This window comes from Schistocerca gregaria, chromosome 3 (genome assembly GCF_023897955.1).
Source record: "Schistocerca gregaria isolate iqSchGreg1 chromosome 3, iqSchGreg1.2, whole genome shotgun sequence".
In the NCBI taxonomy this organism is placed as follows: Eukaryota; Metazoa; Arthropoda; class Insecta; order Orthoptera; family Acrididae; genus Schistocerca; species Schistocerca gregaria.
In genome coordinates this window covers 608,677,194-608,695,684 of record NC_064922.1, presented here as the reverse complement: position 1 = coordinate 608,695,684, position 18,491 = coordinate 608,677,194, and the positions used below count along the sequence as shown (strand labels likewise).

Below are 18,491 nucleotides of genomic sequence, written 5' to 3'. Positions count from 1 at the left end.
ATATTTTCTTAGTGGTGCACAGTGCTTAAATCTTCTCCTTTAAAACGTAACAGAACTAAACATTTTGCGCGGTCCCCGATTCTTCTACAACACCAATTACACTTCGGGCATCATCGGCTCCTGACATGACGTCACGATGGCGGTCGTGAGGAGCTGAAGCCAATAGCTGCCCTCCTGGCGATCACATGGTGCAAATGGACCAATGGCAGACCCGAGTTCTCATTAATAGTCGGAAATTTTCTGACAAGCGTAGAAAAACTTTTCATCAACAGCCGCCATTTTGAGTTACTGGGACCGTGTGGAAATTTGGATATTATTCTTCAAATTACCGTCATTTTCCTTCTAATAATGGACGCTAGTGCGTTGTATTAGAGACGTGAAGTGTTTTGTGCCGCCGCACTTGGTCCATAAATGTTAAAAGACGTATGATGTTGAAAAATTGTGGGTGATTTACTTTTGGATCATTGTGCAGTTCCGTCGGAAGATGGAGAGTGGGACTGTGTAGGCTCATCCGCCAATTTGGGGCTTCATTAAGCTCAGTAGTTGACTCTGGAGTATTAATATGTGCCTTGAGGGATGCAGTGTTCGTCGAACTATTCCAGTGATATTTCTGAGGTGTTATTTATGTTGTCGGGAACAAGCAGAACCGTGCGTCGTGGATTCAAATTCCATTAAATACGATACTGTGTAGGCTAGTAGACACGGCTTGGTAAACAGGGAGATATGGCCGATCATCTCGTCGACGGGCCGCCAAACAAGCGGCAGAAAATGACTGACTCCTTCCAAGGGCCTTCTGACTCGTCCGGTACGTCCGTCGTTTCTTTTAAAACAAAGAAAAAATATTATATATTTATAAATTAGTAGTAAAGAACGAATCTCAGAATGCATCATATAACATGTTATTTGACATAATGGCCAAGTATGCTAGAACTTTTGTATTCTAAGTAAGTTGCAGTGGACAGTGTCTGTGGATGATGAAGTAAGTGTCCAGTTATTTGTTATGTATATATTTGATTTTTCTTGAGGAACTGAAGCGTGTATGATATGGTTATTAAAGGGCAGTGTGACGGCTTCTTTTGTCACAAGAAAACACTTTCCAGCGTGTGTTTAACTTACATTTACTTGTCATTATCAGTAATTAAAACAGTAATTTGTTTACATCCTGCAGTTTTTTTAAGTAGTTTATTTTTTAGGCCGTATTCTCTGATTTTAGTGCAACTGTCCGGTTTGTTGGTAAACAATGATTGAATAGTAATTGACCATGGGAAACTAAACAAAGTGTAACGTGAGAGAGAAAAATGAAAATAATGTGCGTTCATTTTGCTTTAAACTGTTAACAATAGGCTTCACGTGTTTAGAAAACAGTAACTTGTCATCGGTCAGGAAAGGTGAAGTTTTATAGGATTTTTTCGTTTTAATGGAAAGTTCGTTGCCCTCGTTTCTGTGATGTAAACAAATAACTGTTGTCCACTTCGCATGACATTACATCATTCACGTTTCACTTTTCTCAGTAATAGCATGATAGCAGCATGTGCATGGACTGCTTTTTGTAGATTGTAATTGATTTTTTTAAGTGGTGGTTTGTGTTACTTTTTACATTGCATGACATAATTGATAAAAATTTTAGTAACTGAAATATTGCCATATCGACTTAAAATGGAAATCACCTTTTTTCTATTTTTACAAGAATGTTGCAACTGATTGACAGTTGTTTTATCAGTTTTTGCTGATGTTATGATGTCACATTTATCGTGATGTTTAGTCTCTTATTGAGAATGTAGGTACGAAAAACACTGAAGAAAAATATTTTATGCCTACTTTTATATCATATTTGTACTTGGGTTTGTTTACATTCTTATCAACCTTGTATTATATGGTGTGAGGTATTTGTAAGTGAGGGTGTGGTTGGCTTATTTTTTCAAACATCACTAAGGGTTTACTGCGTAGCAGAAGCATTTATTTTTTTCTGTCCCATTAAATACTTTTTTTTTTCTCTCAACTTTTTCAGTCAAAAGTGGGAATTGATATGAACAGAAAAGTCTATTGTTTTGTATCCTTTTTATGAACTCTCTTAATCTTTGTGACGTGCCATCCAATTCCACAGTACCGTTGGCGCCTTTAATGATGCACCATGCTTACAACTTCGGCTTGGCTACACCTCTGGGGAACAATGGTGGCAGGGGAACACAACAACCGCAACAGCAACAGCAATGGAACACGCAGAAGAGAAGTAATAACTCATTTAGTCCCAGTTCCTGTATCCGTCCTATTCATAAATGTCCTAATGAGGTGGAAGATGATAAAATATCACTGTTGATTCACTTACATAATATGGTTGTGGTAGCTTTCTAACCAAAAATGCCTTGTGTCTACTATAAGATGCGCACAACTGATCTTTTAACATTTAGGTAGTTTTTTGGGATGGTGATGTAGTGTGACAGCAATTACCAGTACGTGTTAAAGCTACTTCTTTTGTGACAATAACTGAGCATTATGACAGATATTTGTGTAATTTCTTCTCTTTCCTTTTATGTGCGTGGATGGGGTTTGGTTCTTGTGGTCACAGTGAGCAAGTAAACCAATGCTAACAGTGCTGGGATATGACATTTAATTTTGCAATGAACATTTCTGTGCTTGTCTGTCAATATGGTGAATGAGAATGTCCATTATCTTTGTATTCTTAATCATTATAAGTTAAGGTTTCACCCAGTTCCTGGTTTCCCCTGCCTACGAATGCTTCTCTCTGCTGAGCAGTTGTTTAGTTGTGTACAATCTAGTGGCTTTTTATTGTGAATTGAGACGAGATGTGGTGCAGACATCTGGGAACACTTAAAATTCAAGTTTTTCTTATGACTCATCATATTTATTATTTATGGAGCCAGCATGCTGTTTCATGCTGAATGCTTAGCTAAGGAAAAGTGCAACCACTGCACGTCCTGTAATAGGTGTAGCCTAGTATCTTCCATTAAATTGCAAATAGCCAATCTTCAGTTTTTTAATCACATTTGTCAATAGCTTTTGACACTTGAGTGTTCAGATTCCCATCTAATATGGAAATGTGATGGCTTTTTTTAATCACAACTGTTATGATGATGCAGTTGACATTACAATAGCCTGTTTCATGTTTCAGTAATGAAATTTGAGTCTCATTAGCTTTTTGCACTCTGCTGTTCCACTATTAATGGCACTGTGCATTCTTTGTGGCTGGATAGAGAAATCTATTGTTTAATTGATTTAGTGAAAGTAAATACATGTGCACTGTTTTGGCTGTAAGCAGCACGTTTTTACTTTGCAACCTGTATGTTGAGAATGTATTTCACAAATACTTGAGAGTGTCACAAGGAATGATGTGGAATGGAGCCTTTCCACCCTTCCCATTTAATGTTGTCGGCTAGATATAGGGGACTGGCGTCTTGTGCTTTTTGCATCACATCTGTAAAGATTACTGTTTAGCTTCATAATTAATGAGTACTTAAATCTATATATTTGAGTTAAATTGACAGGAGCATGTAATGATGCATAGTATTGGTATACGAATTTATGGGCAGTGACTGCTTTGATCAGACTTCTGTACTGAAGAGTATGGTACTGAAAGGCAAAGAAGAAGGGGGAGGTAGTGAGGATAGTTGCAGTGTCATTAGTTTACAGTGTACATACCACAATTACTTTCCATAATTATGATGATTCAGTGAAGGCTCTGAGTAATCCATTGTAGATGTGGATTTGGTTCTTCTGGTCACAGTGAGCAAGTAAACCAATACTAACAGTGGTGGGATATGATGATATTAAGTTTGCAGTGAACATTTCTGTGCTTGTCTGTCAGTATGGCGAATGAGAATATCCATTATTTTTGTATGCTTAATCAATGTAAGTATAGGTTTCACCCAGTTCCTGGTTGCTGGTGATCATTGTTTGTTACAAATATCCAAAATTAATATGTTATCTCATCTGTCTGGAACAAAGGCGTAAGTAAAGATTAGCTGAGGTGGGACACAAAAAGGATGTACAACTTCACATTCTTGCATACTTTAGGCCCTAAATATTGTACAGTTCAGCAGAGAGTAGGTTTACTCATAATTAGTTTTTGAAACAAGAAGGTATAGAGGTAATGTTTATAGAGACACACATGTGGTGGCAGGAGGAAAGGGGAGGGGGGAGTGCATTGTCTATCTGTGTACATCTGCACTTGCTTACTGTGAAGTACAAAAACATTGCACGTATTGCATGTTTATGTGTTGTATGTTATTCAGTGTAAACATTAATTTATTGTCGAATGACACTATAGTGTTTATGTTAGTCAAATTTAGAAAAGCTGATTTCAGTGTCAAAATAAGTCCCATGGTTTTAATTTTTAAACTTTCTGAAAAGGGCAGTTGCTAACTGTCTTTTTCAGAAAGTACAACAGAAGCTAAAGTTTTAAATATTTCTTTGAATTTTCAATGTGTGTTCGTTTTTGTGTTGCATAATATGTCCTGTAGTTCATTAATAAATGTTTGGAAGTAAATCATTAACACAGTTGACCCAAGTTTATTATTGTAGCCCTAGAGTACAAATCTGCATATGTATGAATGTTTTCACAATAATTTTTATGGAATGCTTATAAATTGAAGTTACATTTCGTTATTTTTTTTTTAACTTTGTATTTACTGTGTCAGTTCAGCATAATTTGCTATAAGTTAATGTCACTTTATTTTTGGTTCCATTTTCTTGTTATGCTTATACGTAAAGCTTGACTTTATCATATTTTGCCCTTTTTCATTGTTATCATTCACAAAGTTCAGGTTTTTGTTATTAAAGGGATCAGCATTTAGGATTTTGAAGTTTATGCCTTGTGTAACATTGATGAATGTCAAGAAACCACTGACATTGATAGCCAGTTGTAATTGGGACGTAATTCTAATTAATTTGCATGCACTTTATTTTTGATTTTATGTGTAAATATTCAGCTTACTTAAAAGTGTTTGGAAATCATTACATAACTAGTGTACTAAACCATTAAATGTGTAGCTATAATAAGTGGCTATTTATCTGGGTATAAATGTGCAGTCAGTCGCTTTTTTGGATTTTAAATAAAATTTATTATACCATTAACTAGTTTTTGAGCCACTGCAGGTTCATCACAAGATAGAACATTATATTGTGGACCAAGTTTAGGCAGACATTATGGTGACAGGGCTGACAGAAATTTATTTATTGGTACCAAAGTGTTTATGAAACGGAAATGTTGTGTTCAGTACTTATGGTGCATTGTATTGTGGTATCCACAGCAAATTCATTCCCATAATGTACTGTATGAGCTTGTACACAAAACAAATTTTGTAGTAGGTGTGAAAGATGACAGGCAGTACAAATATTGTTGTACTCGGCAACAATCACTTGTGATGCTGCTAACATGTTCATACATACCAGACCTGAGGCTTTGAAACAAATTTTATCTTTTGGGAACCTATACATGATGAATTAGAGAATATGGAGCTACACAGGTTACAGATTATTGAGTCATGAAAGAGTGACTAAAGAGGAATCAATGTGACTACTGTTTATGTTGATTGATCCAGGTGTATGCTTTTTCTTGCATGTTCCATGATTCTTGAGAATTTCGATAGAAACTTCATTCTAAACGTCGATTTTCTTCCAGTTCTGATATACGCAATTGTTCAGCAGGTAAGTTCGTATTCAGGCCATCATATTAATATCATTCAGTCACTAGTGTTAACTTACATGATTTTTTTTTTCTTCTAGCCATAAAACTGACATTCATGTTAATATATTGTTGCAGCTCTTTCATATGTTGGTTAGGGCGACATGTGTGAAAGGAATTAGTTCACTGAAACTCTGGAACTACATCCAACATATTTTTGGTTCCACGGTTGGTCTTAGTGATCTGTATTAGATTTCTGTGGTGCTTTTCAGTAATTTTGTTGAAATGGTTTAATGATTACTCAGTTGAGGTTATTGTGAATCACTTTCTGATTCCACATTTTGTTATTAACTAGATAGCACCTTTTATGGGTGGCAGAATGACTAATGTAGTTATCATGTATTTGGATACCCATTCATATCATTATTACATGGGAAAGGATTCTGATGTTTATGGTGTTCTGCAAGTGCCAGGTTTTCAAATCGAAGTGGATGATAATAAAAATGTTTGTATTTGAAATATAGGGGACAATTGTAACAAGAATTAGTGCTGATACACACAAATTAGACCCAGTAGGATTTGCTGGTTACAGAAATATAACAATTCCGGTTTCCGGAGTAAGAATGATTGGATTGCACAAATTAATCCAGAGCCCATGTCAAGGGTGGTTGTTGTTGTTGTTGTTGGTGGTGGTGGTGGTGGTGGTGTGAATTGCTTCCACAAAGATAATGCTACCAATTTGAGCACACAAAATATTCATTTTGGTAATGCATAATGTGATGAAAGGAACCAGATAGGTTATTAATTTAATGTACATACAGCGTATGATCAATTGTGTTTCACTTTATCATTTTTTGCCCAATTTTTATTCAATTTGTTGCTGCTGTAGACAAACAAACAATTGCTTGTTGCTCTTTCATATTTCTTCCTGATAGTTTCCTTCCACTTTGGCTCCTGCTATCCTTAAATTTCTATTTTCCCCCAGTCCTTCCCTCATCTTTTTGTGTTCATGTCCCTGTTTATTTCCATTGATCACAATGAGGTTCCTTGCTTAGGTTGTAGATGACACTCTTTTACATGTGTAGCATCTGAATCTTGGCTCTGGCATTGTTGTTACTGCTTTTTCCTTTTATATTTAAAGCTTGTCTGTATACATAAAGATATTTGGTGGACTTCCTTTGTTGCTTCTACAGAATGGATATGTTGTTCAAACATACTGATATCTGTAAATTTGCCCGTGTCTGAATTTGTATGTCAGCCCTGTACAAGTTACTCCTGTTTCAACATTGGTAAGTATTCATTCACCTTCTTGTTCAGATATTATAAATTTTTTACTTAAGGTTTCAACAATGAGAGACATGCCACAAGTGTGAGATTTAAAAGTTGAGAGACTCCATAAGAATTTGATCACACAGTTTTATTTTGTAAAGAAAAGGCTGTTTTTTCGTGTGACTCTGATGAGAATCGTGTCTTTGAGGAGGTATGTCAGACCTCTCCCATCCATACAATATCTGTTTCACTTGCGTAAGCTTCTGGAAATGGCCTCATTTGAAGTTGGATTTTAGTCTTCTAGAATTATTGGCAGTACTTTGTGTGTTTCCTTACCTCTCCACTGCCTGTCTCACAAGTTATTTTGTATAGCACATAATGATTATGAAGTAACACCTAAAGGATAGATGTTTCTTAATACTTTCAATTGATATTGAATTGAAGGAAACATTCTATTAAGGTGATTATTAGAGATATTCAAACTCTCATTGAAGAGGTTAGAAGAGAAAATTAACCCTGCTCTTGTCAAGGGAAACACCCCAGTATTTGTTTAATGTGTCTTTGTGAATCCACGTAAACCAATATTTTGATAGCTGGCTGAGGATTCATACCTAGTTTAATACCAAATGATACTTCGTTGTGTTAGTCGCCGTGTCAATGTGGCCAGTGCACCCATGATTACTGAATTACGCCAAAAATCCTGGGTGAGGTGCCAGTAATAGAATTACAATAATGTACACTTGTAGTTTCAATATCTTGTTAATGATCTTCAGTAACAGCTGAACACTTAATTTTCTCATTCAATTACATTACTCATTCCATTATTTGGTTCCACTTACTGTCCATTAGCTCATTGTTTTTGGTGAATATACTTAGTTAATCAGGAAATGCCAAGCTATTTCATGAAAACAAAAATGATTGTGCACCAAATAAATTGATTTTTATTTTGGTGAAAAAAATACACATTGCATGTGCTGAACACCAGCTATGACAAATGCCAAGATAGTTTTATCTCATGATTTGCTGCACCTAAACTGTGTACATTTCCTGTCATTAGTTGGCGAATGTAATGATTGTCAGTATTTTCTAATAGTTTTGAATATTGGGTTACATAAATACGTACACCACTGAAGTCCTCTTTTTTAAACTTAGTGACAAAATATTGGGTTTGAAATCCTTAGCAGCTTAAGATGAAAATGCTTTTTTAGTACTAATTTGTGAACCTGAGACTATAGCTTAAAGCTGTTTTCAACAAAATGTGAGCCCAAACATAGACATTCACAGTTGTATTTGTATGCAGTTTAGTAACCATTTTTAATTATCACAGTAACAAATCTATGATACTTCAACACCTTCCTGTTACTGGAGCAGAATTTTGTTACTAGTCACTAATATGAAAATGCTTTTTGAAAGCTGCAATATTTTGTACACCTGAAACTACAATACTAAATATTTTACATTTTAATGTCTATGCTACATCCTTGAAATTATTGAGAGACTGCACTGTTTCATGAGTAAACAATGAATGACATATTTGGAAGTAATTCAATTGGTGAAAGACATTAGAAAATGGTAGGTTTCCTTTACCAAGCTGTCTTGTAATTTTAAAGCTTGCTCACAAATGCATTATTGTGACCATTTGATGAACACTCATTTCCTTATAGTGACATGTGCTAAGTGTTATTTTAATTCTTCTTATGTCAGTAAGAAAGGTTGGATGCAGTCAGTAATGACTGTGCTTAGTTTTTCTAATCTAAAAATCGAGTAAAGTCCTCAGACATCATTAAGGAACATCTAGCGAACCTTTCAGTAAATGTGTCACTGTACTGTAAAGTGGTGAGGTATAAATCATTTCCATTCCATGCAAAATGCCTTTGAAATAATAGTGACTTATATTGTGGTGTCATACAAAATTAACTAATTAAACCTTGCTCTTCATGGACAAGCAGCATACCTTGTACATCTCCTCCACCTGTCTGCTACAAGCAGTCAGAAGAACTCTGAGGCTGTTGTTGGAAGAGCCTTTACTAGATCATGGGAACAACCTACACAGTTAGTTTATTGTTCAACTTTTCACCTCAGAATTGACTATGTTGTTCATAATGAAAAGCACTTCCAGGTTGTGGCATCTACATTTATACTTAACTATTACATGCTGTGACGATGAAGGGTGTCAGTAAAAGTACATCAGTGTCAATTACATATGCAAGTACATAAAAATGAATGCAGAAAAATTTAAGAAAGTAATTGACATCTGAGTTGTGCCATATTATGTGCTGGATGTGTTTCATTGAGTTCAAATGAAACACATTTCTTTGTCAAGATATCAGCATGAGTTCACTGTTGTGATCCGCAAACCACTGTAGCATGATTCTGACCATGTGGCATGGATAGTTAGGCTGCTGGAAGATGCTGGAGATATCAAGCATGAAGGGATGCAAATGATCCACAATAATCTTCAGATAATCACAGCTGTTATGGAATGTCCGATTACTTACCACAGGTACCATGGCAGCTCAAGTGAATTTCGTCCATAGCATAATACTGCCCCTAGTGACCTGCATGAGTGATAAGAGTGCACATTTGAGGCAGCTGTTACCATGTCTATACACAATCATCAACTCAATGTAACAAGAAACTTGATTTACCTGAGATTGAGTTCCGTTGATCCACGATCCAATTTCAGTGGTTTTTTTGTGCACTCCAATCATAGTTGGCCAGTATAGGAACACGGGGACATCTGCTGTGGAGTCATGTTCAACATTTACACTGAACGATGTGCCTGCACCAACAGTGTGCTCTGTCATCAGACCTGTTACAGATTGCCACATATCCTGCCTTACAGAGTGGGCTAGCTTCAGATCTTCGTATTCTGTGTTGGTGTGTGGATGTCTAACTCTTATAGTTTCACTGTCCTATAGTGTCTGTACAGCTGACCAACTTCACTGTTTTTGAGATGCCAGTTTCCAGGAGCTGAGCCATAACAAACAGCCATTTCATATATCTTGCAGTCCCGGGTGACATCGCCGACAACAGTCAATATTTCGACAGGAATACACCCTGCCATTTTCAAGGCATAACTACAGTAAGCCAGCCCTCTGTATGGGAATTTAAAACCTCGGATTGTAGAGAAACTCCGGAAAGATAACATACATGCACACCTTAAAACACTAACGTCATCATACAAACTGAAGATGACCGACGTCATAAGTTATCAATAGTGAAGTTAATAATAAATGGGTGAGGTAGTATTAACTCTGTCCCTCTGTTTTTTGACAAGGAAAAGGGTAGGATTTAAACAAAACCCACGATTCTATTTACAAAAATTATTTTCTAATTTAATTTCAGTTGCTTCCATAATAACGCTATGCAGATAGCTAGAGATCCATGGCAGAATCTCCATGTTGTTACATTTCATAGGATGACTGGTGCCATGACAGATGTTCTGCAATTGCGGATTTGCTCGGATGTTGTAAGCAAGTGTGACACTGAAGTTCAGTACACCAGTCCTCCACAGTCCAGATAGGTTGACATTCCACAGCTGCAAAGAATATGCTAAACAACTGCCTTATGCAAACCAAGATCATCCATTAGAGTCCCTAAAATGATTCTGATCCTAGAAGGTGGTCAAAAACACATTTCACATCATTTTTCTCCCAAATACGGCCAGTCCTGTTCGAAATGCTCCCTGTGGAAGGTGAAAAAGCTGTAGATTTTTGGCACCTCCTCGGTATTATCATCACTTGTGCAGTTCACAGTTGGTTGATAAAGAAATGCACATCTGATCTGTCTTTCACTATAACATTTCTGATGAAAGGTGACTTCAAGATGGATTAACTCATCTGACCAACTCTTAAGGGTCCAAGACGACATGGATTTTGTGAACCGAGGTATGAAGTACCCCTTCATGATGAACTAAGTGGTGACAGCTATCAGCCTCTAGATACAAGTCTGCGTGGGTAGGCTTTCTGTAATTGGAATGTCCTAACATACCTTCTACCTTCCTGCTGGCTAACATATCAAGTAAGGGAAGACAGCCATCCTTTTCCAGCTCCACAGTAAACAAATATTCGGGTGGATTGAATTCAGGTGTTTGAAAAAATCATTTAGATTCTCATGGCCATGAGGCCAGACAAATATTGTCTGCACATGGAAATAACACAAGATGTCAAAGCCACCTACTTCAAGGCATGTTCCTCAAAGTCTTTTGTTAACAAATTGGCAATAATGAGTGAGGGCTGTCTTCCCACTGTAAATGTATCTGTGTGCTCATAGTACTGGTCCTTGAATAAAAAGTAAATAGGAGTCAGCACATGGCGAAATGTTTCGTTAATTCACCATCAAATTGAACCTCCGTCTACCACTTTTTTATGTAACCTAGTGGGAGCAGCACAATAAGAATTAAGACTCTTGATAGTCTGCTGTGACAGGAAACTTTTCTTCAGGAGGCTGTTAGTCTTATAAAAGTCTATTGGTGTTTATTGTGATGTCAGCACTAGTCCTGTGATATGCTGAGTCAAGACAGTAAACACTGCATCTTCTGAACATAATCCTGTTATATAAAAGAACAGTAGCATTGTCCTTGTCTGCAGGTAAAATAACAATATCACGATCAACCCAAAAGTGAATGTAAAGCAGCCCTCTCAACTGTTGTGATATTACTCCTAGATGGAAGTGCCCCAGTCAACACATGACTTGCCTCCCTCCTTGCCACCTCTGCAAAGTCAGGAGGTAGTTTTAAAAACAGCTTGTTCAGCAGAGCTAATAAAATCAATTGCTGACAAATACTTGAGCATCAGTCAGAATTTAAACCTTTCCCTAATGTGGCTAAAGCTATGTTGTCAAAAGCTTTCACCGTGAGATTTATCACAGAACGTTGAGATGTAATATTAGACTCCGATCTATGGAAGCATTCCAACTTCACCTTGTGTTAGACAGTTAAAGAATGAAATTCATTGTCAGGTTGGGATTATGAAGTAACGTCTCGCCAATCATAAGAAATTTGCCATGCTTTTTGAAGCAATCATTAAATTAAGCTGAAACAATTCATGGATTCTTTCATGAACAACAGCTAGGCCAGAACGTTGCTTGATACAGTTGGTTGCATGAGAATTAACATGATGCACAGTTTTGGCAAACATTGGAACAGTATTTTGATCATGACAACACACAGTGCAATCTTACTCTACTCCTGGAGCATTTATCCAATCTCCGCAAGCAACGATGTATTTCTTATACAAAGAGGTAAACAATGTGAGACCCAAGTTTCAGTATGTACAACATTCAACTAACAAGTAACTTCTGAGAATGCAACCGGGTTATGTTGTCAACAACTGAAAGTATTTCAACAGGAGCACCCTGCCATTTTCAAGGATAACTGTGGAATTTAAGTGCTGTGCAAGGGAATTCCCTTTAAAATGTCAGGGTATTCTCCTTTGAAATATTGGTGGTGTTGATATCACCCCGGCTGCATTCCCATAAGTTATTTGAACGTAGCATACACTGGATGAAACCTGGGTCTCAATCTGCCATTTGCCGAAGTCACTTATGACAGTGGATTTTCCAATTTGTGGCCTGTATCACCACTAGCATGATTTCCTGTTTGTCACTGCGGTGCTGATATATTTCACTTACCTCATCATGTGCTTGCAGTACCACCATGTGGCATTCACTCTCGTGATGGGCAATGGTTGTGACATTTTGACTCATCAGTGTGTGCTGGATGTGTATTCAAGAAGAGTAAGGTTCAGATCTATGTCTAGCTTCCCAAATTTCAGTTTTCAGTAATTCTGTAAAATACGAAAAAAAACTTCACCACCACCACCCTGTGGTGGCTTTTTTCTTACATATTGAGATCTCAGTGATTCTACAGGTTGGAGGTTGATAGCTAGAATATGCAGACACTTGCTGGGTATGAAAACATGAGGAACTTGTTTGGAGCTATAACAACAGATTACATACACTGAAGAGCCACAGAAACTGGTACACCTGCCTAATATCGTTTAGGCCCCCGCGAGTATGTAGAAGTGCCACAACATGACACGGTATGGGCTCAACTAATGTCTGAACTAGTGCTGGATGGAAATGACACCATGAATTATTCAGGGCTGTCCATACATCTGTAAGAGTACAAAGGATGGAGATCTCTTCTGAACTGCATGTTGCAAGGCATCCAAAATATGCTCAATAATGTTCATATATGGGGAGTTAGTGGAAGTGTTTAATCTCGGAAGAGCGTTCCCAGAGCCACTTCATAGCTATTCTGGGCGTATGGGGTGTCACATTGTCCTGCTGGAATTGCCCAAGTGCGTCGGAATGCACAATGGACATGAATGGATTCATATGATCAGACTGGCTGCTTATTTTCGTATCATCCATATCTAGGTATATCAGGGGTCCCATATAACTCCAACTGCATATCCCCCATACTATTACAGAGCCTCTGCCCGTTTGAACAGTCCTCTGCTGACATACAGTATCTATGGATTCACAAGGTTGTCTCCATACTCGTACACATCCATGAGCTCTGTACACTTTGAAACGAGACTTGTCCAACCAGACAACATGTTTCCATTCATCAATAGTCCAGTGTCGGTGTTGACAGATCCAGGCGAGGCATAAAGCTTTGTGTTGTGCAGTCGTCAGTGGAAGACGAGTGGGCCTTTGGCTCCTGAAGTCCATATCGATGATGTTTCGTTGAATGGTTTACACGCTGACACTTGTTGATGTCCCAGCATTGAAATCTACAGCAATTTGTAGAAGGGTTTCGCTTCTGTCACATTGAACAATTCTGTACTGTTGTTGTTAGTCCTATAGTTGCGGTATCTTTTTCTGGCCGCAGCAATGTCGGAGATTTAATGTTTTACCTAATTCCTGATATTCACAGTACATTTGCAAAATGGTTATACGGGAAAATTTTCACTTCAGCACTACCTCGGAGGTGCTGTGACCCTTTGCTCGTTCGAACTCACTTAAATCTTCATAACCTGCCTTTTTAGCAGCAGTAACCATTGTGACAACTGCGGCAAACACTTGTCTTATATAGGCATTGCCGACTGCAGCACCATATTCTGCCTGTTTATGTATCGCTGTATTTGAATATGCATGCCTATACCTGTTTCTTTGGCATTTCAATGTATGTTACTGCTGTAACATGTGACCTTCTATTGTGGGAAGAAGGAACATTTATCTAGTTATTCTTCAGCTGTAGTCCTTCTTTTCTAGTTTAGCTTCAACATGACATTAAATCCACATATCGATTTAGCTTATAGTTGAGCTAGTTTTTCCACAGTTCAAATTTTTTTCAACCTCGCACATCACGTAACAAAAAGTGTTTCATATCTCCTTTTAGTGTATTGTGTAGTTAATTAATGGTTGTTCATTCGTTGAGTAACATTCTTTTTTCTCTCTTTATTTGGAGGATCAGAATTCTGTCCCCCCCCCCCCCCTCCCCCTTGCAGATCTATGTTTAGCATAAACCTTGTATTTGAGTGTATAATATGAGATCGAGTGTTGCGCATATTTTGTAATGTCACATATAATTAGCATGGTGTAAACTACAAAAGGCATGATAATTTGAACTCAGCATTGCAGATTGGAGTTGGTATGTTCTTCCTTAATTCAGTTAAATTTTCAAGGTGCTTGTTAAATGATTCTGAAGCACATTGTAAGTTTTCTGTTCCAACCACACGACATACGGAGGTGGAAGCCATATTTAGTGGGAAAAGGGTTGGGGGAGAGCTTAAGACCAGTTGGTAATTGAACAAGAAAGCTTTCACTCACTAATCTGACATGTCAAACTGATATGCTGTTCTCATAATGGATCAGTTGCTTGCTGTTTGTTGTTTCATCTGAATATAAGGACCTTTCTCCTGTTGATTTTGATGATGTACTTTATCCCCATACCTCCATGAGAAACTGAGAAATTTGAAATGTAGTTTCTCTGCCTTGCTCTCTCTCCATTTTGCTTCATTAATAAATATGTTGTTATATTTCTGTATGTGGTCTTTCCTGTTCATGCCTATTGACTGTTGGTACTTCAGAAGCTGAGTATTGTGAACAGGGCAACATGTGGCACAAGTTTTAATGTTGAGGACATTAAAATACACAAGAAATCCAAGAGAAATCAAGATACTATAAATTAATAAACTGTAATGTAACTAAATATTTTAAGTGTTTCATTTAATAACTAGTGGCAGTTTGACTCATGCGTATCCTTTGCGTGTTGTGATTAATGTCTATAAGCTGGGAATTGCATCATTGTAGAAATGAATTACTCAGTTATCCTCCTCATAGATGTGAAACAAACCTAATTCTTTGAAATCTTAAAAGTTCATAAGATCATGTAATCCAGTACTTGTATGAAGAATCTAAAACCCTTATCACAAAGAAACCCTGTTTCCACGTTAACCCAAAAGATTTGTTTCAAATTAATTGATGTCTTCCTGCTTAGAAACTGCTGGCATTGCATTTAATGGCAGTCATATTCGAAAATTTCTCCAAGTCCAGTCATGTAATTTTTCAGCGCACTGTTGTATGAGGGTTGTCCAGAAAGTAATGCACAGAATTTTTTTCTTCACCAATTCTATATTGAACATAATGAGAATTATACACACACAAGAATTGAGTTTTATGTACACACCCCATTTTTCCATGTAATCTCCATGCCGTTCTATTGCCTCCCTCTAGTGCGAAACTAGGGTGTGTATGCCCTGTCGATACCAATCCTTGCCCTAGTGGCAGAGCCAGTGCTCACTGTGTGTGTCATCTTCTCATCGTCCTCAAAATGTCTTGCTGCAACATGTCGGGTGCGACAGCCATGGATGGTCTCCCTTCTTCAGTAGTGCTATAACCCTTGGTGAGCCTTGGCTTCTTCAACAATCTTCCTCCACACTTTTCAGTTATTTGCTGCTTTTTTCCACACCTGGTCTCCCGTACTGGTGATATCCATTATTACCTCGTCGATACCTCTTCTTCTAGGTATCCCTTTTCACCTAACTGAATAGATCACACCTTTCATCATTTTCTTTGGAATTCTGTCCTCTTCCATTCTCTCCGGTGTCCTAGCCATCATATTCACTGTGATTTCACGAATTTTACTATGTCCCTGCCCTGTATTAACTCTTGTAATTTGGCATTGTAGCGTATTCTCCAGTCTTCTTCCTCCCTTATTGGGCCATAAATTTGCGTAGTATTTTCCACTCAGTTGTTTTTAGTGTATTCTGTCAACATCCATACCTCTGACCTGTGTATGATAACTGGACGGATTAGGGAATTATATATTAGCAGTTTAACTTTTCTTGTAACAAGGCTATTTTTGAAAAGTTGCATATTTGAAAGTAAGCTCTGTTTCCTGCTTGTATTCTTTCCCTTATAGCCTTTCCAGTACTGTTATGTTTTGTTATTAGGGCTCCCAAGTAGTTAAAAGAGGATACTCCTTTGAAGCATTTTGCATTGATGTTTAGGCTTTTAGGGGTTCTTCTGGCCTCAGATTGTGACATTACCATATATTTTGTTTGCATTTACTATGAGGCCAATTTTTAAGGCTTCTGTTTCCATTGCCCGCTATGTTTCTAGAAGTGTATTGGTATTTCTTCCACTCTAGCAATGGCATCAGTGTATGCACATATCTGGTTAGATTTCATAAATATGGTGCCTCTTTTGTCGATTTTATTTACTACCTATGCAGGGCTATATTGAATAGGACAGTGGAGAGACTATCCCCTTGCTTCACACCTTTATTAAAGTCAAAGCTTTCACTTGTTCTGCTAAGGGCCTTTACTTTTGCTCTTGTCTCTGTCATTGTCATTCTGATTAGTCTTATTAATTTAGCACATATACCAACTTCTTTCAGTACTCTGTATAGTTCTTGCCAATTTATGCTGTCGAAGTCGATGAATAGGAAATGCAGATCTATATCATATTCATATAACTTTTCCATCATTTGTCTTATCACAAACATTTGATCAGTTTGTTCCTCTGTCTGGTCGAAAGCTACACTGATATTCCCCTAGTATGCCTTCTGCACACTTCTGTATCCTTTCGTTTTATATACTTGTGAAGATCTTATAAGCTGTTCTTAGGAGTGTTATACCTCTATAGTTTTCAGAAGCTGTTCTGTCCCCTTTCTTATAAATAGGGATTATTACTCCAATTTTCCAATTATCTGCCATAGTTTCTGTTTCTCATATATCTGATATTAATGTGTGCAGTTCCTTTATTAAGCATCACCACCAGTTGTTATTAATTCAGCAATTATGCTGTCTTCCCCAGGGGCTTGATAGTTTTTTGACTTGTGCACAGCCTGGGAGACCTCTTGTAGTGTTGGCTTGCTTGCCTCATTGGTTTCATTGTCTACTTCCAGCTCCACTCGTTCCTCTTGTACGGCTGTCTCTTCGTCTTCTAGGCTGGTGCTTAGTGTATCTTTGAAATACTCTGCCCATCTTCGCAATATCTGTTCTTCCTCCCTTATCATTTTCCCATCTTTACTGGAACAGGCCATTGTTTTTAGTTGGAATCTATTTTTCATTTTTCCTATGGCATGATAGAACTTTCTTATTTCACTCAGTTCCTTTAATTCTTCTAGTTCTTGAAATTTCTTTTATTCCACTCTCTTTTCTTTCTTGCAGTCTGGTAGCTTTTCTCCTTAATTCTCTATATTGTTCCACATTATTTCTGGTTTCTCTCTGTAGCACTTTTGTTCTTGCCCTGTTCTTTTCCTCTATTGCTGACCTGCAATCTTCATCAAACCATTCCTGGGTTGTTCTGTTCCTTCTTATGCCTATGATTTCCTCTGCAGCATCCTTAATGGCTTTTTCAATTCTGTTTCACCTTTCATCTACTCCTACTGCAGTCTCTTCATTGCTTAACTTTCTGCTTAGTGTTACTTGATATTTTTTTTACATCATCAGGGATGTTCAGTTTGTCTGTATTCCATCTCATCATCTTTCCTATTCTGTTGCTCTTTGTTAGTGACATTTTATCTCTCAAGATTTATTTTACCACAAAGTGGTCTGAATCACAGTTTGGTCCTCTGCAACTCAGTGCACCCGTAACTGACGTGGAGTGGTGTGCAATCATTAAAATATGGTTAGTCTGATTGACTACTCCATTGGCTGTAGACTTCCAAGTACCCAGATGGATCCTTTCGTGTGGAAAGCAGGTACTTTTAATAATAATATTATTCCTTGCTGCGAATTGGCATACTAAGTCTCCGTTCTCATTGTTTTCTTCATGTAGTGAATATTTTCCGGAAACTCTATATGGATGTTCATTCCTCCCTATTTTTGCATTAAAATATCCTATTACTTGCATCAGGTCGTATTTAGGTTCTGTGCAGCATACTTTTTCCAAGTCTTCATAGAACTGTTCTTTAATTATATCCTCTTTTTCCTGTGTTGGTGCATGTGCATTAACTATTGATATATTCCTAAATTTCCCTCTTGGTCTGAGTCTGCACATCCTTTCAGGTGCATTCAAGTTAAAAGACCTCAAATATTTTTTCTCACGAACTTATCACACAAAAATGGTGAAACTCGTGCTACTTTTGGTTGTATCTCCCTGCAGCCGTACAAATTTTGCA

General features: G+C 37.4%; 1 protein-coding gene across 9 annotated transcripts in view; it reads left to right on the top strand.

Annotated features, from left to right (window-relative positions):
• The first annotated feature begins 257 nt into the window (after positions 1-257).
• LOC126356233 (CREB-binding protein) overlaps positions 258-18,491 on the top strand; it is a 162,554-nt gene continuing 144,320 nt past the window's right edge. For 6 of the 9 annotated variants that reach the window (XM_050007056.1, XM_050007055.1, XM_050007054.1 and 3 more), the window contains exons 1-2: positions 258-805; positions 2,105-2,230. In XM_050007056.1, coding sequence (XP_049863013.1) covers positions 724-805; positions 2,105-2,230 — 208 coding nt within the window. In that variant the 5' untranslated portion in view covers positions 258-723. The remainder of the gene's footprint in view (positions 806-2,104; positions 2,231-18,491) is intronic. The other 3 variants (XM_050007058.1, XM_050007057.1, XM_050007059.1) reach the window with 2 other exon arrangements.